Source organism: Mus musculus, chromosome 6 (genome assembly GCF_000001635.26).
Source record: "Mus musculus strain C57BL/6J chromosome 6, GRCm38.p6 C57BL/6J".
NCBI lineage: Eukaryota > Metazoa > Chordata > Mammalia > Rodentia > Muridae > Mus > Mus musculus.
In genome coordinates, this window is record NC_000072.6 from 54576421 (window position 1) to 54602166 (window position 25746).

General features: G+C 44.4%; 2 protein-coding genes across 6 annotated transcripts in view; one reads left to right on the forward strand and one right to left on the reverse strand.

Annotated features, from left to right (window-relative positions):
- Positions 1-1181: 1181 nt before the first annotated feature.
- On the reverse strand, positions 1182-20924 carry Fkbp14 (FK506 binding protein 14). 5 transcript variants are annotated; one of them, NM_001363792.1, is made up of 5 exons: positions 20829-20924; positions 19045-19409; positions 12853-13004; positions 9383-9510; positions 1185-3266 (listed from the first exon to the last, which is right to left on the reverse strand). In NM_001363792.1, exons 3-5 carry the CDS (start codon positions 12917-12919, stop codon positions 3108-3110), a joined length of 354 nt encoding a protein of 117 aa, NP_001350721.1. In that variant the 5' UTR covers positions 12920-13004; positions 19045-19409; positions 20829-20924; the 3' UTR covers positions 1185-3107. The 5 variants fall into 5 exon arrangements, 4 of the variants coding, with proteins under 4 accessions (XP_030111191.1, NP_001350721.1, NP_001350722.1 ...); NM_001363793.1 differs by lacking the exons at positions 19045-19409; positions 20829-20924 and adding exons at positions 10576-10665; positions 16427-16754; XR_377439.3 differs by lacking the exons at positions 19045-19409; positions 20829-20924 and adding exons at positions 6415-6549; positions 16427-17278 and having other exon boundaries at positions 3178-3266.
- The window catches only part of Plekha8 (pleckstrin homology domain containing, family A (phosphoinositide binding specific) member 8), a 50713-nt gene continuing 43657 nt past the window's right edge, over positions 18691-25746 (forward strand). Inside the window, exon 1 of the mRNA NM_001164361.1 lies at positions 18691-19051. Coding sequence (NP_001157833.1) covers positions 19012-19051 — 40 coding nt within the window. The 5' untranslated portion in view covers positions 18691-19011. The remainder of the gene's footprint in view (positions 19052-25746) is intronic.

Below are 25746 nucleotides of genomic sequence, written 5' to 3' on the forward strand. Positions count from 1 at the left end.
GCAGGATGCAGCTCTCTGGTCCAATAGGACCACTTTTAAGTGCTTTGTATCTCTTGAAAAGAAGTGATCCCACCACCACCCCTTCCAGGGTTTTCACAACAGTGCTAATTTTCTCTTAAAATGAAACATGAAAGAAATTTCTCCATAACAAGTCACCAAATCAACTCCTCCTTGGTATTCTCAAACAAGAATCCCCCTCCCCCACCACACACACACTGTTCAGTTCTGTAGCGAGAGGGACCATGAGGAACTCTAAACTCGTGGATGTAATTTTACTTCATGAATAAGTACAATTCATTCGCACAAAGCAAAATCCCAAACAGCTAATTGCTTCATCTGAAGCAGAAATGATTGTTTCTTGTTATTTGTGCAAAGCCAGCATTCCATGTAATCACATAAAGCATTTGATAACACTGATTCCCCAATAGGCAGAGATCATGTCCACCTGCTACACACACAATAACGTGTCAAACCTAAACAACAATGGTAACACCTCCTCTCCTGCCCTCTCCTGCCCTCTCCTGCTCCGCCTCCCCCATAAGGCCTGTGCGAAATTCACAATCAATTTCTGCCCTTAATGCTCAAGGTTTAATGCAAATTGGAAACAACTGCTTTCATGACAGACCACCACAGAGCAGCAGCTCAGAGACAGACCATGTCACTCCACCCATCTCCAGAGACTGCCCATCTTTTTGCCATGAATACTAGAATAAAACTGGAGAGGAACTAGGGGTGTAGGTCAGTGGCTTAGCATGCAGAAGGCCCAGTCCTCAGCGGGGACAAAAAGGGAGGGAGGAGGGGCAAAGCTGCTTTAATAGTGTTCCTTTTTCAAAAAATCAGGGTAGAGGGGATGAGTGAGGGTAAAACACCTGCCTTGAACATCTGGGGACTAAAGTTCAGCTCCCCAGAACCCACATTAAAAACAAAAAAAGCCACTGTGCAAAGTGGTTTACCTATAACCCCACTACATGGGAGGCAGAGATGGAACCTCTGTAGCAAGCAGGCTAGCCAAAACGAAGAGCGAAGACCAAAGAGAAGAGCAGGAGGTTCCGAGAGGCCCCACCTCCATGCATGAGGTGAGAAAACCTAGGAAGGCACATGTACCTGCACACACTCTGGGCCCCCACATATGTGAATATATATACACAAACACCACACACATGTATGCACATGTACAAAACTAGTTATTTCCCAAATAAACTTTATTTTCAAAAAGAGTGTCACAATAGACATAGAAATTTAAATATTACACAGAGAGCAGCTAGGAGTCAAAGTATATACATGTGAAGTCACATTTGGTGTTTGACTATTCCCACTAATGGGAGGGTGCAAAGGCATTGCTATACACAATGGCAGATGGCTTTAACAACCATTTTCTCCAGGTATGTCTTTCTTTCATACTTCTGTTTGAAAGTTTAGCTGAGATCTGATAAAAATCCATGTAATTGAGTGGTCAAGATTCTTTCTTCTTCACTGCTCCAGCGCAGATGGTGGTGGCAGCTTGGAGCAAAGCAGCCTTCAAGACACACCACTGGTCTACGACACTCACTGGCTTTCTCACAACCTCCCCAGAAAAATGCAGGTGGCAACAGTTACAGTTACCCCTGACATCTTCAAGAACAAGCCCTTGAGTAATTCTCGCCAGTAACAATGTCAATGCAGAATTCGTGTTGCAATACAATGTCTACAAACAACAGGAAGTGACAGGAACAGGTGAACTTAGATGCCATAAGACATACACCTAACCCCTCTCAGGGGGTTACTGGGAGAGAGACACACAAAGCAAGACTATTCTCAGAAAACACAGACCTTCCTGGATCCTAAGGAAAGCTGTGATCAGCTAGGAACTGGCAGGAATTATCCCCAGAGGTGAAGATGCTAAGGGAAATAAGGACCAAGAGAGAGAGACGCAAACTTGCTGCATCTTCATTAGCAGAGAAGTGGAAGACTGAACTCAGGGACTGAAGGTGCATCTACAGCTTAGGCACCAAGGCTGGGCTCACCAGCCAATCTCTGAACAGAGCTTCTCACCTATAAAGAAGTACCCCAAGACCCAGCAGCTTCCCAGGGGTGTCAGACACCCCCAGTCAGGCAATTGTGCACGTGTAAACTATGAGGAGCATAACAAATGGAGGTCTGGGAAGTTTGTTTTAAGATAAAAGCCAATTTGATTAAAAACAATCTAAAAAACAGAAGTAGTAGTCATTTTTGGAAGCCAATTTGAGATAAAATGATAAATGTCAGTGCCCAGTATTAATAGTAGCTGTTATTGGTTAGCCTTATTTTTCATGAATCAGAAATGGGGAAGTCTCATTGACATACTAATTTCTCCCAGGATTCAATGCTGTTGCAAAGTAATATACTAGCTGCAAACTTTATTTATTTAAGAACCAGAAGGCTAACTTGGTAGCTCCAAAAGTAAACATTAATTATAAATACAACTCTCTGCCATGCCTACCATATTTTGGTGTGTTGATTACAAGGAAACAAATATATTATTTGTCTGACTTATTGTAATGGTTTATTAGCCACTAGGACGTCTCTGACCACCTATTCATGAGTTGCTACCTCCCTCATTCATCCACATTGTGTATCTCCACAGTAAGGCCAGAGCTCTTAAGGAATAAGGTCCACCATATTCCTCCTGCCTGCAAGCAGGGACTCAAAAGCAGGTAAAGAAAAAATCACTTCACTATAACATGAAAATAGCAAGCCTTGAACTAGCACAAAAGCTTTCAAATATGCCAGTAACTGGACTTTGAGAAGACAGAGGGAGGGAGAAGTACAGGGCCCTGGTCTGTGCTACACCCTGTGTGTATGCTGGGGTGTGTTTCCAGTTGCCATGTTACCATTAGAAAGAAGCAAGGAAGCAAAGCCAACTCCCATGTGAGCTTAGAAGCGGCCTGGGAGTCCTCTACTCAAAGACAACCGTTCCTGCCCAATAACTCACTGGAAAGATACGAACGATATTTACAAAGTCTCTGAGGTTCTTTAAATAATAGAAAAAGAATATAAAACTAAAAACAAGAAAGGCAAAGAGAAAAGCTTTGTTCAAAGGTGCTGCCTTTCCATTAGAAATGAACGTGTATAAAATGGCAGGCGCGTCCCTACAGTTCGTCGTGCACATATGTAAATTCTCTGGCAGATATAAATCCATCTTTGTCTTCATCTTCTTTATCAAAAATATCTTCCACCAAAGCATCGTGATGGCTTTCATTCACCACGGCACCGTGCTTCTCAAACTCCTTCTGTAAATACACTTTAACCTGCAAAAAAACAGCTGTAATTAATAGCTGGCTCTCATTAGTAACCCACATTGCATCACTGCTATGCTATAAAGCAAGAACAAAAATAACTCCATGACCCATTCCTACAGGAATTAAAACAAACTTTTGCTTTATGGCTATGTTGGAGACACCAAATATAATGCATCAAAATTATATATATATATATCTTTGCACCAAATACAAGGTTTTTATTAAAACCTATTACCTGCCTTTTTGCCTGTTTTTTGAGATACTGTCTCTCTCTCTGAACCTGTAGCTCACTGATTGCCACTCTGGCTGGCCAACAAGTAAGACCCTGGGAGCTCGCACGCACACGCGGCCAGTGCTGGGATTGTGGCATGCATTCCCACCCTCTACTTTTGTTTTGCAAGGTACTAGGGAATCCCAGTTCAGGTCCCCAAGCTTACATGGTAAGCACTAAATGCACAGAGCCATCTGCCCAGTCCGTTTGCTTGTTTTAAGCTAGATTCACTTTTATCCTTATAATTTCACATTAAGAAGCCAACATTTAATTTAAGAATCTGTAGTTCACAGCTCATTTAAATTTGCGGGTGTTCTTAGGAGTATATGCGGGTGCTTGTCCATGTGGGGTTGTCCACGCATGCGCACGTGTACTTGTGTTTATGGAGGCCAGAGCCAACCTCGGATGTCGTTCTTTGGAGTCTTGGTTTTTGAGACATAGTCTCTCACCTGTACCTTGGTGAGTGGGCCATTTTAACTGGCTAGCAGTCTCTAGGGATCTGCCTGTGTCCACTTGCCAGCTCTAAGATTACACATACACCCTTCCACACCCAGCAGTTTTCCCACCTTGGATTCTAGGTCTGGAACTTGGGTCATCATGCGTGAATGGCAAGTACTTCACTGACAGCTACCATCTCAGCTCCAACTTAATGCAGTTTAAATTCCTGGATTATGCACCAATATCTTCTCTAACTCTAAATGATATGTATTACTACACTTCAAGTGTGAAAATGGTTTCTTTATTAACTCCACACAGTACAGTCAGCCACAGCTATTGCTACAACAATGTGTGTGAAGTCTTCCAGTCACAAAAGAATCAAGAGTGGCAAGCAAGCCCAGAGAGATCTGCTTGCTGCAGGGTGCCTTCAGCAAATGTACTGATCAGTCACCAAGGAATAATGGAGGGCCCAAAGCAGGGGACACAGACACTAAATGTTATGAAAGTTTGACTTTATTTTGGTGTTTTATTTGATAGGGCTTTCAAATTGTTTGTTATTCTGATTTACTTAAAAATTAAAATGTAGGATTTAACAACTGTTTGGGCAGCATTTTAAAGTGTTGAGAGAATTAACGTAACTTTTAAATGTTTAGATACGCCATATATATTGCATTTTCTGTTAGCTGTGGCTAATATTTTCACAGCATTATACTATAACTCTTGAATAAAATGTACTTCAAATAAATTGTTAGCATCATAAAATCTTCCAGAAGTTTGTGAGATTTAATTTTTTTAAATATTATTTTAAAGTTTAACTTAAAGAAGAGGAAAATTCTTTTTTTAGATTCATTTTTATTTTTATGAGGATTTGATGGTTGTCTGTGCACAATATGCATGCCTGGTGCCCACAGAGTTCAAAAACAGTCACCGGGCATCAGGTCAGCTAGAACTTGAGTTACAGACAGTTGTGAGCCATGTGGGTACTGGGAATCGAACCTGGGTTCTCTAGAAGAGCAGCCAGTGCTCTTAATCACCGAATCACCTCTCCAGCCCCAAGAGGAACATTCTTATGAAGTATATTTTTAATGTGTGTGTATTTTTTAAATATGTAATGATTAAAGAAGAATTTAAACAAATTATGCTACGTGGTTCCTGGCTTACTTGAATGTTATAACTCACTTTGCTGAAACTAAGAAGTAAATGTGTAATAGGAAATCCTCTATTGCCAGGCATGGTAGTGCATGCCTTTGATACCAGCAAAAGCAAGTGGATCTCTGGGTCAGGCAGAGCTTCATAGAAAAGCCCTGTCTCAAAAAACAACAACAGGGGCTGGAGAGATGGCTGAATGTTTAAGAGCACTGACTGCTCTTCCAGAGGTCCTGAGTTCAAATCCCAGCAAACACATGGTGGCTCACAACCATCTGTAATGGGATTTGATGCCCTCTTCTAGAGTGTCTGGAGATAGTAACAGTATACTTATAAACATATAAAATAAATAAATAAATATTTTTTAAAAGGAGGGCTCTAAAGAGATGGATCAGTGGTCAAGAGCACTGACTGGCCTTCCAGAGGTCCTGAGTTCAAATCCCAGTAAACACATGGTGGCTCACAACCATCTGTAATGAAAGCAGATGCCCTCTTCTGGTGTGCCTGAAAACAGCTACAGTGTACTCACATATAATAAAATAAATAAATCTAGAAAAAAAGAACAATTTAAGCACTTAATACAATGGTCAAAAACAAAAACAAAAATTATAATACTAATCAAAAGCTAATGGTTTAAATATGTATCTATTATATATAATATGTAGTATACATATCATATATCAGAAACCATTTTTAGAAAGGCTTTACACTTTTTTGTGTTGTTTGTTTGTTTGTTTGTTTTTTTCAAGACAGGGTTTCTCTGTGTAGCTCTGGCTGTCCTGGAACTCACTCTGTAGACCAGGCTGGCCTCGAACTCATAAATATGCCTGCCTCTGCCTCACAAGTGCTGGGATTAAAGGCATGCACGACCACTGCCTGGCTGGCTTTAAGCTTTCCTAATCAAGAGGTTTGAAACAATTATGTGCTAGAATCAAATCAGCTTTCTCTGATGAAACAAATAAGCAAACAAAGTGCCGTCGGCAGTGGGGCCTACAGAGTGACCACTAGCCCCAACTGTCCCGTAGCTGTGTTCCTTGGCCAGCTTGGCTCAGCAGCACTGAGCCAAACACTGCCGCGCACTTGAAGGATGGCTGCTTTCGGATACACTGGTTTCATTGGGTTTTCTTCTCTTGGAAGAGTCAGAATTCTAGACATCCCTCCTAAAATATGATTCCAGTCTTCCTTTTTATTTGAACCCAAGTCTACGAGTAGAAAGAACTGTGTACAGGTTGTGATGAGGCCACACCAGCAGAGCCTGTGAACTTAGAAATCAAAGCAGGGTCTTGTGAGTGTCTATGTTACCGTTTTCTATTGTCTTTAAAATACAATGGAGGAGTGGGGAGATGGCTCAGTGGCTGTGACCATTTGCTGCGGAAGCATGAGGACCCAATTTCAAACGCCCAGCACTGCAAAAGGCGCATGTGCCTGCAACTCCAGCTGCAAAGAGAAGAAAAGGAGAGGTCCAAAACTAAGGCGGCCAGACTAACCAAAATGATTCAGTGACAATCTCAAGGCAATAAGGCAGACAGCAGTGGGGGAAGACACCTGGTGTCCCGCTCTTCTGGCCTCTCACTCATGGGCATACACTCGTGGGTGTACACACTGCACACTTGCACCACATATGCAAATCACATGCATAAAAACGCATAACCGAAATGCTGCTTCCAACTCCTCGTGAAACTGCAACCCAACCTGTATCACCCTTTGCCATCCCGTCCCCATCCTGCCAGTTTGGACCAGTGATCTCAGTCCTCTCTCCCCAAACTCTGACCTGTCAGTATGTGCTATTTATTTAGGGTAACGTGATATAACGCAGTTGGAGCAAAAGTAAGGAGAGGGAGACCCAGGAGAGGGCAAGGGGCCCAGGAGGAGGAAACAAAGTTATTGTCTGGATTAATGCAGACACAGTTCTGTGAATGATGGATGGAAGCTACTAAATAGTATGTACGTCTTTCCTACCTTTTGAGTCAGAAAAGGTGAACTAATAATATTTGTATTAACACTGGAAAAATACATTAGAAAGTAATAAATGAGGTGAAGGGACCCAGTGAAGGCTGAAGAGGACATGGGCACAGGAAACACTTCTCGTTTATGACGTGCTTAGGATTGATCTCAGAGCCTTGCACATTCTAAAGAAATGCTAGACAACTGAGTTCCATGCCCAGTTAAAGACGCCGTCATATATATTATTATTAACTTCAATCAGTTGATTTTTTTAAGTCATGAGAATGTCATATAATTTTTTGTTTGTTTGTTTTTAGTGAGAGAGAATTACCTTTTATCTTGGACAGAGGGGAAAGGTTAACTGTTAACACCACAGTGTTTGAAACCCAGTGACTCGGACCCTAAATCCCACACTCAAGAAGCTGAGGCAGGGGCTGGTGAGATGGCTCAGTGGGTAAGAGCACCCGACTGCTCTTCCAAAGGTCCAGAGTTCAAATCCCAGCAACCACACGGTGGCTCACAACCATCCGTAAGGAGATCTGACTCCCTCTTCTGGAGTGTCTGAAGACAGCTACAGTGTACTTACATATAATGAATAAATAAATCTTTAAAAAAAAAAAAAAAGAAGAAGAAGCTGAGGCAGGAGGGTCACAAAGTCAAAGCATGCCTGGACATCACAGGGAGATCCTGTCTCAGTCAAAGCAACATGCAACAAAACAAAACCACAAAGAAACAAACCCATTAGTATTGGTCAAGTTCCCTTGGTCCCCAGTAATTTTGTTTGAGACAACATCAGTTCCTGGCTCTTAGAGTGAAGCTCAAAGCCAGGCATGGTGGCACATGCCTTTAATCCCAGCACTTGGGAGGCAGAGGCAGGTGGATTTCTGAGTTCCAAGCCAGCCTGGTCTACAGAGTGAGTTCCAGGAGAGCCAGGGCAACACAGAGAAACCCTGTCTCGAAGAAACAAAAACAAAACAAAACAAAACAAAACAAAACAAAACAAAACAAAACACCAAGCATCCTGCTGGGGCCTGGCTGACTGGGGTCTGGCAGCGAGAACCACGGGCGTGTGTCTACCTCTGCTCTCTCTCCACAATAGCTATGACAGCCGGGAGGGCTTGAGACACGGAAAAACCCTTCTTCCTCCTCCCACCTCAAAAGCCAGGCCTTCAGGTGGCCGAGGAAGAATTTCCCCTCTGTGTAAAATCCAGAAATGCCCTCCCGCGGAGGCTGACTTGGATAAACTTGGCCAGGCAAATCGCCCCTTGGAGAGTTCTCTGAAAGCCGTTCAACAGCCAGTTGGCCATCTTCGGCAGAAACCGTCCACAGGGGAAAGTTCCCAGGACCCACGCGTGTCTCATGCAGTCATTACCGTCATGGAAAAAAGAAATGCTTTCCAAGATCCCCGGCTGACACAGTCAACTCTAAGCCTAGGAGAGAAGGGAAGCGGCAGGAGACTGGGCACGCCCCTCAGCCAACACACTTCCCTAAGCAGTGATTTCCTACCAAAAAAGGGCTGTAAATAATATTTTACCTAAATAAAAATTTCCTTATCACTTACTCTTTGAGAACTTATATATAGTATAGTTTATTTTAATCATATTCTTTCCCGACCCGCAACTCTCCCAGATTCCCTCCCTCCATCCAATTTCATGTTCTCTTAAAAAAAAAGGAGCCCCCACCCCCCCCCCATGGAGACTTGATGCCCCAGAGAAGGAGCATGCTAGAGGGGTGAGGAGGGAGCGGGTAGCTGGGTGGGCAGAAAAGCACCCTCTTAGAGGCAAAGGTGGTGGTGGTTCGGTGGGATTCATGGAGGAGAGACCTCGAAGGAGGACAACATTTGAAATCTAAATAAATAAAATAATTAATTAAAAATAATAGTAATAAAAAGAAATAGTTACAGCCTAGCCAGGTAAATATATTGCTATCAATCTCATTTAACTCTTCGCCCCTCACTGGAACAGGCTCATAAAAGACAACAAAAACTGGTAGAAAATTCAAGGCGGAAACAAGATTGTCAATACAGTGTGTGTATTTGGAAATAAAATGGCACAATCAGGTGTAAAGAAGAGCCGCATGGGAGTTGATACAAATCAGTCTCAAGGGGAAAAAAAAAAGGGAAAAACCCACTAAAAACCATGGGGTCCGATTTATGTTGGCCACTACTTCTGAGCATGAGCCCTGCCCTGGGTCTGGCTGACATACCCATTGTCACTCCTTTGAAGAAAACTTGTTTTTCTTCTCCTGGCAGCTCAGGTATTTCTAAAAACGGGAGCTTAAAATAAAAGCAGAAGAAAAACAGAGGAGAGGCAGAAGGTAGAGTCACCTCATGCTTAGAGAGTCTCCAGTCGTCATTGAGGTCCATTTCTTGAAACGACTCGTGGGACCTTGGGCCATTTCGAATTTCCAGGAGGTCAATGTTGAATATCAGTGTGCTCTCTGGAGGGATTTTACCTGATATGAGGAGGTGGGGAAATTTTTATTTACAAGATCTAAAAGTATTCATAACAAAATCAATTACAGTAGCAGACATTCTAACTACATTCAATGAAGAGGTGCTCTACAATGGTCACAGATAGTAGAAATCACTTATTTCTAGATCATACTTTACCCAGGAAAGAAAAGTAGAACAGAGGGAGGAATAACCAACCCAAACTGGCAGAAGAAAAGCACGCGTTTGGGTAGCAGTAAAAACACACACAGGTGGATATGATAAAGGCCTTGACACTAATTTTCAAATACAATTCAGGCCCTTCATGTCACACTTCAAGAATGACTTCTAAAGGACTTGAGTAATTCAGACTGAATTACATTATAAAAGATTTGTTAATTTAGATCAGAAAATCTTGACCCTCAAGTACACAGGGCTGTCACTACAGTGTCTACCACTGGGAGGCAGTATTTAATAGTGGGAGCTCTGTGAACATGGAGCGCAACTGAACTTCAACTTCACATCTGCCACCTCTCGCTTCTGTCCCTTATCTGTAAAATGATTGACAATTTTCTACCTTAGGTATCATGGAGAGGACAAAGGGGGAATATCCATAAAAAAATAATACCCTTGGGGTTATTCTTGATAAATAGGGATTGATGTTTCATGGTTTTAAAAATAATAAAGGAACATTCAAATTTTTCAACGACTTCGGATACCTCCTGACATAGGACTTTATGCATTTATTTGTTGAGACATTTAATCAGAAAAGGGAAATCTAAATCAACTTCTGAAAGGAAACTAACACATCTTTAAAAGTTAAAAAAAAAACAACTTGTTAAAAATCTGGGGATACAAACAAACAAACAAAAAACCCTAAGAGTCAAAGAAACAAACTTTCTTGGAATTTTAGGCTTTTTGTTGTTGTTGTTCAAACTTGCTTTCTCTATTTAATATAAAGGTCAGGGTACAGAGGTCAAGATACACTTGTTAGACAAGACTTCACTGTGTCCCCATTTCCTCAAAGTTCTATGAAAGGGTAGTCAGTTTCTAAGAGAAAAACACTCACAGGATGAGCCAAAGCTTACCGTTGCCGATGGAGACAGGGAAGGGACATGCATAGACCGGTGGGAAAGCTGGTATCTTTCCAAGGAGGCATGCAAGCATGTACTAAAATACTACAAAATTAGTGGAAGAATTAGTTCCATGACACCAAAGGAAACAACTCAGCCTTAGATCTCTGCATGCTACGAAGTGAAGCTGAGCTAACTAGGTCACGGACGACGACTACTGTTGCAAACATAGAGTTAGTACTGAAAGAGCAGTGGCACGGGGAAGAGACAGATTACATCTAAAGGCACTAGAGAAACCTCTTCTAGGATGCTCCATTTCTCCTGCAAAGAATATAATTAGAACTGAATGTGTTTAATAGCCATGGCAGTGGAACATAGCTTAGAGAGCCAGTCCTGCTTCGGAGTACATCATAGGCACATACAGCGCTTAACCTCCCTAGGAAACAGGCGAGGAATCTTCACCCATACTTTGTCAATGGCTATGCTCGGCTGAAAAATGCCACGAGATCTAATTACACCACATCAGACTGATTCTCTGCCTGCTTCTGATGACTTCTTACAATTATTTTCTTCACTGTATAAGTACTACATTTTCTTCATAGAGAATTTGTAAGATAGACTCAGAAATGAATGTAATTCTCAGAATCACAGTATACTATTAATATTTTATTCATTGTGATCTGCTTTCTATGTGCATATACTTCCCATGGGGAAAGCTAGACAGACACAAAATCTATTTGCTACTTTTACATTGAACATATTTCATGTATAATTTTTTATTTTTTGCAAATGGCACTTTTAATAAGTGAGCTACATCTTATATGGCTAACCCCAATTATAACACACTCAAGTTAGTTCCAATTGGTTAATAACAACACGGTGGTAAAAGTTCACAATCCTGTCTCTTCAGATATGGCCATTGGCCCAGATCAGATTTCAGTGAAGAAACTACCTCTGGGGCCAGCTGATAAGCATCATCCGACAGCCCGAGCGCTGCATGAATTCAGCTAAAATACCAGGTGTCAGTGCCTTGGAAAAAATTGCCACAAAAGCTGTGTGGACCACACAGATAGGCAGTGGTGGTATACACCTTTAATCCCAAAACTCATAAGGCAGAGGCAGGCACATCTCTGAGTTAGAAGGCCAGCCTGGTTTAAAGACCAAATTCCAGGACAGCCAAGGCTACACAGAGAAACTCTGTTTTGAAAAACCAAAAATAAATAAAATAAAATTAAGCTATTGAGAACTTTACAAATAGGTTTAAAAGCAAGAATGCAACTCTCCCAGTGAGAGCTGTGGTGTGGAAAACTTCCTGGCTGTAACTAGACACAGCCATCCATCAAACTACATCTGATGAACCTATTCCAAAGGTTCAAATCAAGACACTTTTCTTGCATTGTTAGAGCGAGATGGCAGGTTTCCTCTAGAGAGGGAAGCATTGTGAGCTGCACAGCAGGGAGGGTAACACAGCAGTGAGGGTCACACAGCAGTGAGGGTCACACAGCAGGTAGGGTCACACAGCAGGGAGGGTCACACATCAGGTAGGGTCACACAGCAGAGAGGGTCACACAGCAGGGAGGGTCACACAGCAGGGAGGGTCACACAGCAGGGAGGGTCACACAGCAGTGAGGGTCACACAGCAGTGAGGGTCACACAGCAGGTAGGGTCACACAGCAGTGAGGGTCACACAGCAGGTAGGGTCACACAGCAGGGAGGGTCACACAGCTGGTAGGGTCACATAGCTGGTAGAGTCACACAGCAGGTAGGGTCACACAGCAGGTAGGGTCACACAGCAGGGAGGGTCACACAGCTGGTAGGGTCACATAGCTGGTAGAGTCACACAGCAGGTAGGGTCACACAGCAGGTAGGGTCACACAGCAGGGAGGGTCACACAGCAGGGAGGGTCACACAGCAGGGAGGGTCACACAGCAGGGAGGGTCACATAGCTGGTAGGGTCACACAGCTTGTAGGGTCACTCAGCAGGGAGGGTCACACAGCAGGGAGGGTCACACAGCAGTGAGGGTCACACAGCAGGGTGGGTCACCCAGCAGGGAGGGTCACCCAGCAGGCAGGGTCACCCAGCAGGCAGGGTCACCCAGCAGGGAGGGTCACCCAGCAGGGAGGGTCACCCAGCAGGGAGGGTCACCCAGCAGGGAGGGTCACCCAGCAGTGAGGGTCACCCAGCAGGGAGGGTCACCCAGCAGGGAGGGTCACAGAGCAGTGAGGGTCACACAGCAGGGAGGGTCACACAGCAGGGAGGATCACACAGCAGGGAGGGTCACACAGGGTTACCTTTTCCTTCTTTGCCATAGCCCAGGGCAGGAGGAACGGTGAGCTTTCGCTTCTCTCCCACACACATTCCCTTCAAGCCTTGGTCCCAGCCTTTGAGAACCTCCAGTATGCCCAGGGTGAACCAGACAGGCTGACCATTGTTATGTTTGTGACTGCCAGAAAGGAAACACAGCAGAATTTTAAAAGCTCATTTTGTTCTTAACCACTAGGAATTGAAGCCAGAGCCCTGTGCATGCTAGGTAAGCACTCTATACATTAGAGATGTGTGTGTGTGTGTGTGTGTGTGTGTGTGTGTGTGACTTAAAAGCAAAGATTCTTGCTGTGCTTCATGTGTTTCTACCCATCAGTGGTTAAGCTTATGAACTTAGAAATGAAAGGAAACAGCAATTCTTGGATTAAAAACACACACACCTAAGTCGTCTTCATAGCAGTTCAATTTCCTGCCCACTTTTCTTGCTGCAAAATTCATAAATTGAGCCAGCTTAAGAAGGGCAGAGAAAATAGTAAAAAAAAACTTAATTTGAACATATACTTTAAAGTAAGTATTATCGTAAATTTGTCTCTAATGCCAACGACAATCCTATCATTGATAGGTGTACTGGCTAGTTTTGTGTCAACTTGACACAGCTGGAGTTATCACAGAGAAAGGAGCTTCAGTTGAGGAAATACCTCCATGAGATCCAACTGTAAGGCATTTTCTCAATTAGTGATCAAGGGGGAAAGGCCCCTTGTGGGTGGGACCATCTCTGGGCCGGCAGTCTTGGGTTCTATAAGAGAGCAGGCTGAGCAAACCAGGGGAAGCAAGCCAGTAAAGAACATCCCTCCATGGCCTCTGCATCAGCTCCTGCTTCCTGACCTGCTTGAGTTCCAGTCCTGACTTCCTTTGGTGATGAACAGCAGCATGGAAGTGTAAGTCGAATAAACCCTTTCCTCCCCAACTTGCTTCTTGGTCATGATGTTTGTGCAGGAATAGAAACCCTGACTAAGACAATAGGTATTCTTGGAAAATTGTCCCCAGGATTTGGTCCTCTGTCCTTCAAACCACAAGGAGGGCAAATCCACAGTAGTTGCACATAACCTACTGTATACATTATACCATCTTTAGATTGCACAGACTATAATGTAAATGCATATGAATAGTTGTTATACTGGCTAATGGCAATACAAACTCTCCACGTGTTCAATAACTATATATTGTTTTCAAATATTCTGGATCTATAGTTGTTTTGGATCGAGAGACATAGAACCTGCAGACAGGGGGTCAACTATTCCAGTATTCGCCCTTGTAGCGAGAAAATGACGTGACGTGTACTAGTATTTGACTTCAGATATACCTAACCCCTAAGTTCAAATTATTAATGATAAAGTCATACTTTCCCAGGAAGGCAACAGACCAAGGAAAAACTCAGGGAATGTCTTGAGCTTGAGAAAGAAGATAAAAAGCTAGAAGTATTGCTAATGCCTGATGGTCCACTTGCACCCAGACATAGAGACAAGGCTATCTCGTTCCCTGTCTACAAGCCTTCTTGAAGTACAGTTTACTGGTGGTTCTGATGCACGCAAAGGCTGTTTTCATCCTACATCTCCACTTACACTCAGGCCCTCTCCAAAGATCTACTATGGGGCCACTCAGAAAATCCTGGAGTGCAGCTCCTCAAGTTCCAGAGAGGAAAGGAATGGCCTAGGTGTCCAGGCATCCTGAGAGACTGGGATAGTTTAACCACTGGAGATCTGAGGATGCCCAGGCAGTTAAGTCCTTTCAATGGGAGAGTGTCCTATTTCAGGATAATTCTTAGGTTGAAGAAAACATCCTTGGGCTAAGTATATGAGTACAATGGTTAACAAAATCTGGGTAAATGTTATTTTTGTTTTGTTTTTCCAGGCAGGTTTTCTCTGTGTAGTCCTAGCTGTCCTAGAACTTTAAAGACCAGGCTGGCCTCAAACTCTGGGATCTACCTGCCTCTGCCTCCCAAGTGCTGGCGTTAAAGGCATGCACCACCACTGCCCAGTCACTCCTTCTTTTACTGCACAGGCCCTCATAGGAGGCAAAAAGAACAGAGAAGCAGCAATCATTCCCACTAACTACATTTGGCTGCATTTCTTATTACAGCTAAACTAGTTATCACACAGATGATGACTCTGGCAACACAAAACACTCCTTGCAGACGTCTTTAATGAAGTCTCTTCATTTTCATTATATTCCATTAGACATGCCTAAGATTTTACAGGAAGGCTGCACACAACAGTCCCTTCACCAAGTACCACAACACAAGCAGTAAACTGCTACAAAGTGTCTGCACAGGTTTTTGGCCCTTGGCTGGAAAAGAACTTAGACTAGCTATGAAAGGGATCAGACCAAAAGCAAGAATGTAACTGAGACTCTGAAGTGCAATGCCACAGTATTGGTTACTATCCACTGTGCACCGAGGACAAAGCTCTGACAAACTCTTCTTGAAATCTTTCACCAGAGCAGTGTGTGGAGGACTGTCATTCACTACCCTTAAGTCTCACAGAGACCATGTCTCACAGCAGTTTATTAAAACAAATGGCAGGATCTCAATTGAGCGGAAGCTTCAGACTTAGCTCATGCCATTCCCACATCTGCAAAATCTTCTCCCCTTCCTGTTCCGCCTTGATAATTTCCACCCCTGACGTTCAAGGCTGTTGTGTTCCGAACTCCTTCTTTATCCTCCCTGATCAGCACAATGGACCACAGGCTGCCATCCCTTCTCAGTGGACATTCTGTACTCTCCATAAACAGAGCCCTTTCCTGTGTTTTCCCTCTCTGCATCTCCAGGCAGAGGTGTGGCTTCCCGGGCTGAATGAATGAATGGATGCAGATGACTAGAAGGTGAACTTTCTGACCGGCCCTAAGGAGGTGCTGGTTAAATACTTTCTGAATGGAAATCATCACACTTGGTAACATTATCTGCCAAATCTTTGTTTATAAAAAAGAAAAGCGAGTGTAAAACATCTGGAAATCCTTCTACTTTTTACTTCTATAACCACACCTTTGCCATGGATGAAGCCTGACTTTCTAGAAGGAATGACTTTCTGTCATCCTGTGCTTTGGCCAAAATGCCACCTGCCAAGAAGTTAAACAGGTCGCTTGAAACAGTTATTTGTGTATCTTTTAGAAGCAGGCAAATAGATGATTGTGCATTTTGCTGTTGAAGAAAAATGACACATCTTAACATTTTTTTTTTGCACAATTAAAAGGGGAATCGGATATTTTACCTATGGAATGGAGTTCAAGACAGAAAAATCTGTTAAGCCTTTTCTATTGGCTGCTTAATTATAACCTAAGTATTTCTGTAAAACCTCAAATACTCTAGATATAATTTTATATAGAATAAAATGATAATGAAATTAATTTGTCAAGACTCCATGTATCCAGGAATTTCTTTCATGGTCTTGACCTATAGAACGGGTTTGACAATTTTCTTTCTCCAAAGGGAAACAGGTATTTCAGTTTTTTGTTTCAGTTTGTAGAGGTAAAGGAACTGTTAGCTTCACAGGCTAGTGTGAATGGGTGGGCCCTTTATCACTCTGCCTGCAAGGCGTAATTACTTACGTGGAATGAAACAGGGAGCCGTCCTTTTCTAAATAGCCTTCGTAGTGGACCAACATCAGATCCCCTCCCTTGGTCTTGCGATGGCAGATGAATGGCTTCTGGAGAACTTCGATTTTCACTTCTGGCTCAGGAATCAGAGCTCCGCTCAGAACCGTGACCCACAGTGCCAAGATAGCGTTCCACAAGAAAAACCTCATGTTACCAAAGCAGAGGAAAGGCCCCCGACTTCATAGAGTTAAAAATGTGCCAAAAGCGGAGACAGCTTAGGCCAAGCAAGTTCAGGACTCCCCCAACAGACACACTCCCAGGAAGACGTGGCACTTTTTCTAACAATTTTCACACAGACAGCGAACTCACAATAAAGAGTTAAAGCCCCATCCAAACATGATTGGTTCTAATAAGGCAGCTTCTAGGGAAAGGCGTCCTTCCACTGGCTGGCGCTGCTGTCCCTCAGGCGCCTCCCAGCCAATGGCGCCGAAAAAAATGTAGTGGTTCTGTGTGCTGTTGGGCCCTGGGCTCGGATGTGCCCCTTCGGAACAGTCCTAGAGCCCGCTGATTAGGAAATTCTCCCACCTCGGGAAGGCAGCTGGATCCAGGCTAACATCCTCGGGGGTGGGAGATGGGGGAAGGGTTGTTTCAGTGAAGTATTCCAGCTGCGGAGTCTGGAGCCAGGTGACACTCGGGTTTTTGGAAAGACCAGACACTGAGAAGCAGCCTTCTTCAAGATGCCACAAATAAAGGCTCAGAACTATGGTTACTAATTTAGAACAGAAACTCTAAGGACCTACTAGGATGCTTTAAGGTTCGCAAAGCACACTCTGGTGCAAGATCCTCACTAACTTAACGTGGCTATTCCCACCCACCCACTCCCCCCCCCCCCCCCATTTAGACAGTGTCTTAGGGTTTCCATTCTTGGGTTAAAGCATCATGACTAATAGCAAGTTGGGGAGGAAAGGATTTTTACCTATTACACTTCTATATCATAGTCCATTATCCAGGGAAGGCAGGGTAGGAACTCAAAACAGTAATCAGGAAGCAAGAGCTGATGTAGAGAGGCCATAGAGGAGTGCTGCTTACTGGCTTGCTCAGCCTGCTTTTTTTTTTTTTTTTTAATAGCACCTAGGATCACCTGACCAAGGGTGGCACCACTCTCAGTGAACTGGACCCTTCCACATCAATCAGTATTTAAGAAAAAGCAGTAGAGACTTGCCTACAGGTAAATCTTATGGTTCGGAGATCCTCGTTCCAAATTACTCTAGCCTGCATCAAGTTGCAAAAAACTAGCCCGGAGAGAAGCTAGTTTAAAAAAAAAATTAGGTTAGAAGTTAGTGCCCTGCTTAAGTTCACTTGGCCGAAAAGAATTGGCACTCCACCTTAAGACTTGGCTTGATTTCATTCTACAAACATCGCTGTCAATGAGTGACTGCTAATAATTCGTCACTTATGTGACCTTGGTGGTGAGTAGATAATACTTAAGGACGGAGAGAGAGAGAGAGAGAGAGAGAGAGAGAGAGAGAGCACTTGTTTTAACAATTATACAGCTTAAAGTTCTAAACGGCTGCCCTCATTTCAGATGTAGTCCATTGCTGCAATCTGAGAAGAAACTAGAAATCACCAAAAGAGATTAAAACAACAACAAAACACAAACAAAACAACAACAAAAACAGGGCATTGAGGTGTGCAGTCAGGCAAATAACCAACTAAGTGATATATTATTTATTAAACCTGTCAACCTTACACTAAGGGAAAAAATGCCTGCACTTTAGCCCTTGAGAGCATATTTCTATAACACTAACATTTGGTTGTGTTGTGCTTCTTCTCAACATTCACCTTCCATCTAACCTGTGATAGACACTTTTCTTGGATAAAAATCCTGACAACAGTGCATTTTCATACTTTCATGTACTTAGAAATTCCCCTTGGAGAGCTTGTAAAAGTGCCGATTTTTAATCCAAAAGGTCTGGAACCCCCGAGAGATTTTTTTTTTTTTTTTAACAGAAGCCCAGGTGAAGTCAATGTCTGCGGTCCAGAGACCAAGCTTCCAGTCAAGAGGCCGGCAGTTTGAACAGCGCCTTACACAGAAGTGCATCCGGAAACTACAGACTAGCCTCATCCGAGGATTCCGGGTCTCAGCCCGCATCCTCCTCCACTGACAAACTTGTCATTAAAAGCTGGATCCCTGGAGCCTAGACCCCCATGGGTGACCTGCCACCCGCGTGCGCATCGGAGCCCCGCCCACCGGTCAGCCCCTCCGCGCAGTGGCCAAACCCTGGCGTGGATTTGGTAGCGTGCGCACAGCGCAGTGAGCATGCGCGAGCGCGCCGGGGCGGGCGCTGTGGGCTCAGTGGCCGCAGGAAGGCGCCCGCGACCGCCGCCACAGGGGCCGCGCCTCCCGCGCCTCCCTCGCCTCTCTCTGGCGGCCGCTCTGCGGCGTCCACACCGACTGCGCCAGGCGCAGGCGCAGCCCCCGGGACCCGGAGCTGGTGCTCCCAGGCTGTCGCGGTGACCCCGCCCCCGGGCCCAGGATGTGAGGCCGGCCCGGCGTCCCCGCGGCGGGCCGGGGCGACGAGGGGCCCGCGGGTGCCATGGAGGGCGTGCTGTACAAGTGGACCAACTACCTGAGCGGTGAGTGCCGGCTTCCGTGGGTGCGGTGCGCCAGGCGGCACCCTCCGCCGGCTCGCGGCCCGGATGGAGAGTTGGGTACCGGGTGAAGCCGGCAGCCTGGGTCCGCTGCGGGGTCCACCTCAATCTCGCGAATTGGGTGGGGGGCGGCCTCGCTTGGGCCGCGCAGCCCAGCTGCAGGGTGCCGAGTGCCACCAACCCCTGGATTCCAGAGTCTCCACGCAGTCGATCTCCCTAGGCACCTTCAGGGTCATCCCCCTGCCGACCGAGGTAGTGGAACTCTAGCACCGCAGCCCTAAGCCCTGAAGTGTACGCTGGCGATCGGCCTTTTCTCTCCGAACATTTCTTTTGTTTCAGAACTCTGTCATAAAAATGAATGCAGATATTAACAACGGTGTCCTTGTCTTGCCCAGCACAATGGCTTAAAATAGCACCCTGCCCCCTTTCTAGCTCTTGGAAGCACTTTCCAACTATCCAGAAGTTAGAACTATTCCTCAGCTTTGAAGATGATTCTCAACGAACATTATTTTCATCCAAGCAGCCAGTATTTTATAAGTACTATGCTATATGAACAGTGCTGGGTGCGTTTTAAAGTTAAACTTTTTTGTTAGGGAAAATGGGTTAACATTTAACGTGTCAGTGGGGATGCAGAAACTAGAAATCTTACCAACTAGAGCTAGGGTTTCCCCATCCTTTGGTGGGGCAGTTCTGTAGTAAGGACAGGTGTGTATGGCTTGTGAAGATCTGGCAGAGTAACTTTGAGGAAGTCACAGCCCAGTACAGGCAGAAGTACACCTGTCAGCATGTACCTGGAATCTCCAAGTAGTATAGTAGTTAGCACAGTTAATTCATTTTTTTTAAAATCTCTACCCGAGGGTCTGATGAGAAGGTTTTCCTTAAGACCTGGCCTTCACTTCAAGGATCTCCACTGATGTCAGCAGAGAGATTAGGTTATACAGGAAGAACTCAAAGCTGGCCTGCAGGTCCTTGAATACTGGAAGCCGATTAGCATGTTGTTTAAGAGAAGGCTTGACGGTGCCATTCTCCCAATGCTGTCCTAAATGCTGAGAAGTAGGTGTGTATCTTAATTGTAAACCCTTGAGTCAACTTCACCCTTTACTGTCCTCCTCTGAACCCTAGCCCGGACACACACAAATCACTTTCTTCTCCTGCCCCACCTTAATCATTTCCGTCTTCCTTTCCCTCCCCTTTCTGTGTGGAAACTTTTGGTAGTAAAATGCCCTCTCCCCACAGTCTTCTGTATCCTTCATTGCACCAACATTTTTCTAGCTGTCTCTGTGGATCTATCTTCTGTGATGCCCCTGCCATCTGTTTGATGGTAAGAGTCAACTCTTTTCTTCCCTAAGTAAGAACGGACAGTACTGTTGAGTGGCTTCTGGGCAAAGCCCTAAAGGCATTGGAGCCTTCGCTGCTTTTCCTTTGGCTTGTGTGTCACTCACTGTTCCATGAAGGCTGAAGGCTGTCACACCGCTGACTACTTTTCTGGATAGACTACTCTGCTTAAAATTGAGGGTCGGTTGGCACATTGGCTTTCATTCAACACGGCCTTACTTTGGAAGAGAATGGCACTAGCTTAGGAAGATCACATGGGTTCCCTCTGCTCTCCTTTGCTGTCGGAGAGTGAATGATGAACTTAGATGGAAAGCCTTTGCCTTTAGAATAATATTTTCCGAGTTCTCTGAGAATGTCGCACAGCTCCTTTTGCTCATGTTCATCCCTCTTCCCATAGCCACCCTTTCCACCCTCACTCCCTACTCACCTTGAAGTCGTCCTCCTGCTCCTCCTCTTTCTCCTCCATCTCCTGCAGCTAATGATGCTCAGAGACTCTTGGGAGTGGGGCCCGCTAAGGATCATACCATTAAAGAAAACTGGCACTTGCTCTCCCAGCAACTATCAGCTGCCAGGAGTTCCTCAGCCAGTGCTGGGATTTCATACCTCCCTCCCTCCCTCCCCGATGCTGGGATTGTGTCTGGCTTGAGCTTGCACAAGTCCTCTGCAGGTTGTCACAAACACTGAGTGCATATTTGCAACTGTGTTGTTATGTCCAGAAAACACTTGTTTCCTTGATGTTTTCTAGCATCTCTGGATCTTACAGTCTTTTCGCTTACCCTTCCACTAAGATCCCAGGGCCTTAGGAATAGGGGGTGATATGTTTATTCCATTTTGGACTGAGCACTCTGTGATCTCTTACTTCCCACACCTTCACTAGTTGAGGGTCTCTGGGTTAATTGACATCTATAGTGATGAGAAGTATTAAGTATTAAGCAATGCACTGATGTGTAAGTATGGAGATAATTCATTAGAAGCTGATTTAGTGCTATAGCGTTTGGTTTAGCTGAATAGCAGTATTAGGTAATAGTATTAGGTTCTCCTTTTGGACTCTTGGCCCTGCTAACAGTACCAGGAATGGGTTCCATTTCATTGAGCAGGCTTTAGATCCAGTCAGGAATAGTTAGTTATGCCCGGAACATTCATGCCACTGTTGTACCAGTGAGGGCATATTACCAAGCCAGTTATTGTAGCTTGTAGAAGTCACACTGAGTGATACTGATGATTGCTTTTTCTCTGCTGGTGTGCTCGGTAGCTTCCAGTGCTAGGAAAGCTAGCCAGTGGGGCTGAGGTGAGCACCAGTTCGATAACCCTGTGTTCTGTGGCTCAGATGTGTGGTGTCTGACGCTTATTTTAAAAACTTGGTTTTTGCTTATAGTTTACGTAGTTACTTTAAAATACAAATCCCTGTCCAGGATTTCTTTCCTTCTGAATTTTTCTCCAAAACCAGCTCATAAACGACTCCTTTTATGTGGCTTGTGTATTTATGCTGATGAAAAGCTTAATAAGACATTCTAGGTGTCTTGCACATAGTGTGGTGTTGCACACCTTTAATCCTAGCACTCAGGAGACAGAAGCAGGTGAATCTTTTAGAGTTCTGAAGCCAAGCCCAGTCTCCTTAATGAGTTCTAGGACACCCAGAACTACATAGTGAAACCCTATCACAAACAAGCAAACAACAAGTCGGTGTCAAAATTGAGTGGAAAACTTTAGTATATTCGTTCACCCTTTGAATCTTGGGTGAATGTATTAATTTATCTTTTATGGTACTATCTTTTGTGGTACAACCCAGGCATAGTGTGGCTGGGCACATGCTCTTGCCACCTGCAAACCATGATGATATTTTAATTTGCCAACTGCTTGTTCCTAGGCACTATGCTAGGAACAGGGCAAATAGTGTTGTACAGGCAGACAGCTCTCCTGTCCAGCGTGCCTGTGGTCTAGCCAGTAAGAAAGACTGGACAAGTAGTTAGAAGCAGGTTCCAAATGTGTGTAGTAGGCTTGGAGACAGCTTGGAGACCCAGGAGGTTAGCCTGGGTTGTTGGGGAAAGCTACTTTAGTAAGTAGAGCCAGCAGGTGGAGTCATGTGGGCCAAGGCAGAGGCACAGTAGGAGGCAGTGTGGAAGAATTAGTGACACAGTGTGCTTGAGGGCCTTGACCAGGATAAGGACCTGGAGTTCTTAAAGAGGAGGAACCATCTGACTAGAGGCAACAGATATGTCAGGGTGTTTGGGAACCTTACCAGGGCCTGTGTAAGTGGTGCGGAGTGGTGCGGAGTGGTGGTGGTGGTGGTGGTGGTGTGTGTGTAGTTTAAATGAGCTACTCTGCTTTCACAATAAAGCATTTCCTAGTTACAGGTCTGGGATCATTGCTTAGTGGAAGAGCTTGCCTACCGTGCAAAGCAGATCCAGGTGTTTTGTAAGAGCCAGGTGCCTGCAATCCTAGCACTGAGGTTGCTGAGACATTGTAGGCCGGCCTGGACTGCGCAGTGAGACCTTCTCTCTCTATACGTCTCCTGCACTTACTGTATTTTAACAAACACTGTGGTTATTTTATGGGTATCTATTACTTTTCTCAGATCCTGAGAAGAGCATCTAAATTTATACCCTGAATATGATTCAAGAAGGCAGGAACAGAAGAGAGGAAAGGCCCCTTTCGCTCAGTTACCAGGCTTCTTCAGTGAAAGAGAAATGAAAAGCTTTGGGGCCATCTTGCTCTTGGAAGTACAGAATAGTGACCACTCAGTGATTTGTTGTTGAAATTTCTTTTCAGATGTTAAGTAAATTCGGGATATTTAAAAGGACTCAAACAATTTGCATTGTGACATACACAGTGAACAGGTGTAGGCACTGTTCTCTGTTATTCATGTTTTTCCAAACCTAAAATGTGGTCAGTGTCATCTGTGCAGGGTCGTTGGATAGGGTCGGCGGGAGCTGGACCTGGACAGCGCTCTTATCACTGCCAGTGCCAGTCATTTGGCTATATTTTAAAAATTTAGTGTCATCCCCCCAATCAAAAGAATGGGATTTACCAGTTTAATTCTAAGACATCTACTTAAAAACACACCATCACTTTATGGTGTGATGCCCGCTATTGTAAACAGTTTGCATTTGGACCTAATAGTAACGTTGAGAAGCCTTTATCATCTCCACTTTTGAGATGAAGACAGTGAACCACAGCATTGGACTGGGCTTAAGGTCACACAACTAATAGGTGTCTCCAGAGTCATTGTTCCATTACGTAACACTGTCAAAGGTCCCTCCTGCTTGATCATTATATAATGCTAGCTGATTCATAGTGTACCTATATTTGAAGCATGTTTGACCTAGAATACAGGTCTATTTGGAAGGAGGAGCCAGGGAGGAGTTGAGGAGTGAGGGGAGCTTTGAGTACGGAATACTCGGTGTATATTGAACTACAGCGAGTTCTCCAGCTATGCTTTCCACTTTTCGTTTTTTCCTGCCCACCTAGCAGACAGGAGGACCATTGCTTCAAGCCCTGACCAGTGGTAAGCTTTTGCAGCAGGTTAGGCCCACGAGCAGTCATGGCACTGTACTCCAGTAACAACAAAATCATGGCTGCCAGTAAGGAGGCACTGTGACATTCCCCCAGGTGCTAGAAATGTCTTTTACTCTGTACTTTTATGCTGTGTAATTGCCCAGAGGATATCTGGAACATGGTGACCCAGAGGGGGAGTCATGATCTTACAGTTCCTTGTTCATGTTTTCTATGGTTGTAATTATAACATTCCTATTGAAATAATAACTCAGATACCTTAATACTCTTCCTTGTAAAATATATAGGTTAGTAACGTGTATAAACTTTTGTATAGCTTAATTTATCAGGTATTTTCTTCTGTATACTTCTAATTCCATGACCATTGACACCAACTGTTGCCTACTCCAGGCATGAAGATACAGTTGTATCTTTAGTAGTTTTTGCTCCTCACTTAGATCTCTGGTTCATTTCGAGTTGGCTTTCGTGTCTGAAGTGAGGTCAGTGCAACTTCATTTCTTCCCCATGTAGATGGCTAATGATTAACTTTTATATGCACAGTATTGGGTTCAGTGACAGGGTGGATCGTTAGAAAGTTCTTGCTACTGTGGTAAAATCCACGTGATAATTAACCTTTAAAGAGATGACTTGTGATATTGGAGGTTGTGGTCTATGATCTGTTGGTCCTGTTGTTTAGGCCTGGGAGTGAGGTAGCACATGAGCACATCATGGGACAAGTATGTGGGAAAGCAGAGTACTTACTTCATGGCCAGGAAACAAAACAGTTCCTTTCTAGGGTCCCACAGTCCTCTAAAGGGACATTCCTCTGTCCTAGAGACTTCCCAGCAGACCACACCTCTAAAGGTTTGCCCAGTTCCCCAGTAGTGCCTTATATGGCTCCTTCCTCCAGCCATATGGTTGGGACAACAAAATAAGCAGAAGACTATGGCTACTAGACGTTTGGTGTGGTCTGCATCAGAGTGCCACCCACTCCCTCATTCTGCTGTATGATGGGCTTGGATATAGTGATCTAGAGTCTTAGATCTGTGAACTGGAGAAGCCTGGGGATCAGCGTTCTCAGACTGCATTCTTGGTGCTTAACCATGGCCACCTCCTGTCGCCATTACTTTTGTTTTGTTTAGACTGGACAAAAGTCAGCCAACTTCACTTAGAACCAGATTCAAGACAAACAACAAAACAAGCTATGATGTTATGTTGTCTACAAGATAGAAGAATAAGGCAAGCAAGGTGCATCCAAATGCCATAATACCTGGATGTTTACTTGGGTCCTGTGTCAGGCTTGTGGAGTGTATGGCAGCACCCAAAACCATGGAGAAATACAAACGATATGGAGAATACTGCTACAGAGAGCTGCCCTTTTTCAGTACTTTATCCTATCACAGGAAGCAGAATATTTGCTTGAAAATAACCCCGTTTCCTCCAGCTAGAAATGTTACAAGACAAGAAGCTGTCTATTTTTAAATATCAAAGAGTTCATAGATCTTTCAGGGCCGTTACTCCCCTTTCACTTATTCGTCTGAGAAAGCCTTGCTGAGCTTGAGCTTCCCAGCCATCAGCCCCTTGGAAAGCGCTGGGCCACTGTTGGAAGCAGACAGGGTCTCTCTGCTCCAGAGCGTGCCATCTGATGAGGATCTTCTCAATCAGGACAGTTTACTTCCGGTTGAGTTTGGATTTGAACTTACAGGTTTTCAGGTGGCTGCCCCGAGGCTGTGACTTCACAAGGTCTGGAGGATCACAGATCACGTTGCATATAGCTGTCTCTAGAGGCTAGGCGTTACCTTTTACTCTGGTGTCTTTACTGAGATTTTAACACCAATGCTGGTTTACCTCTT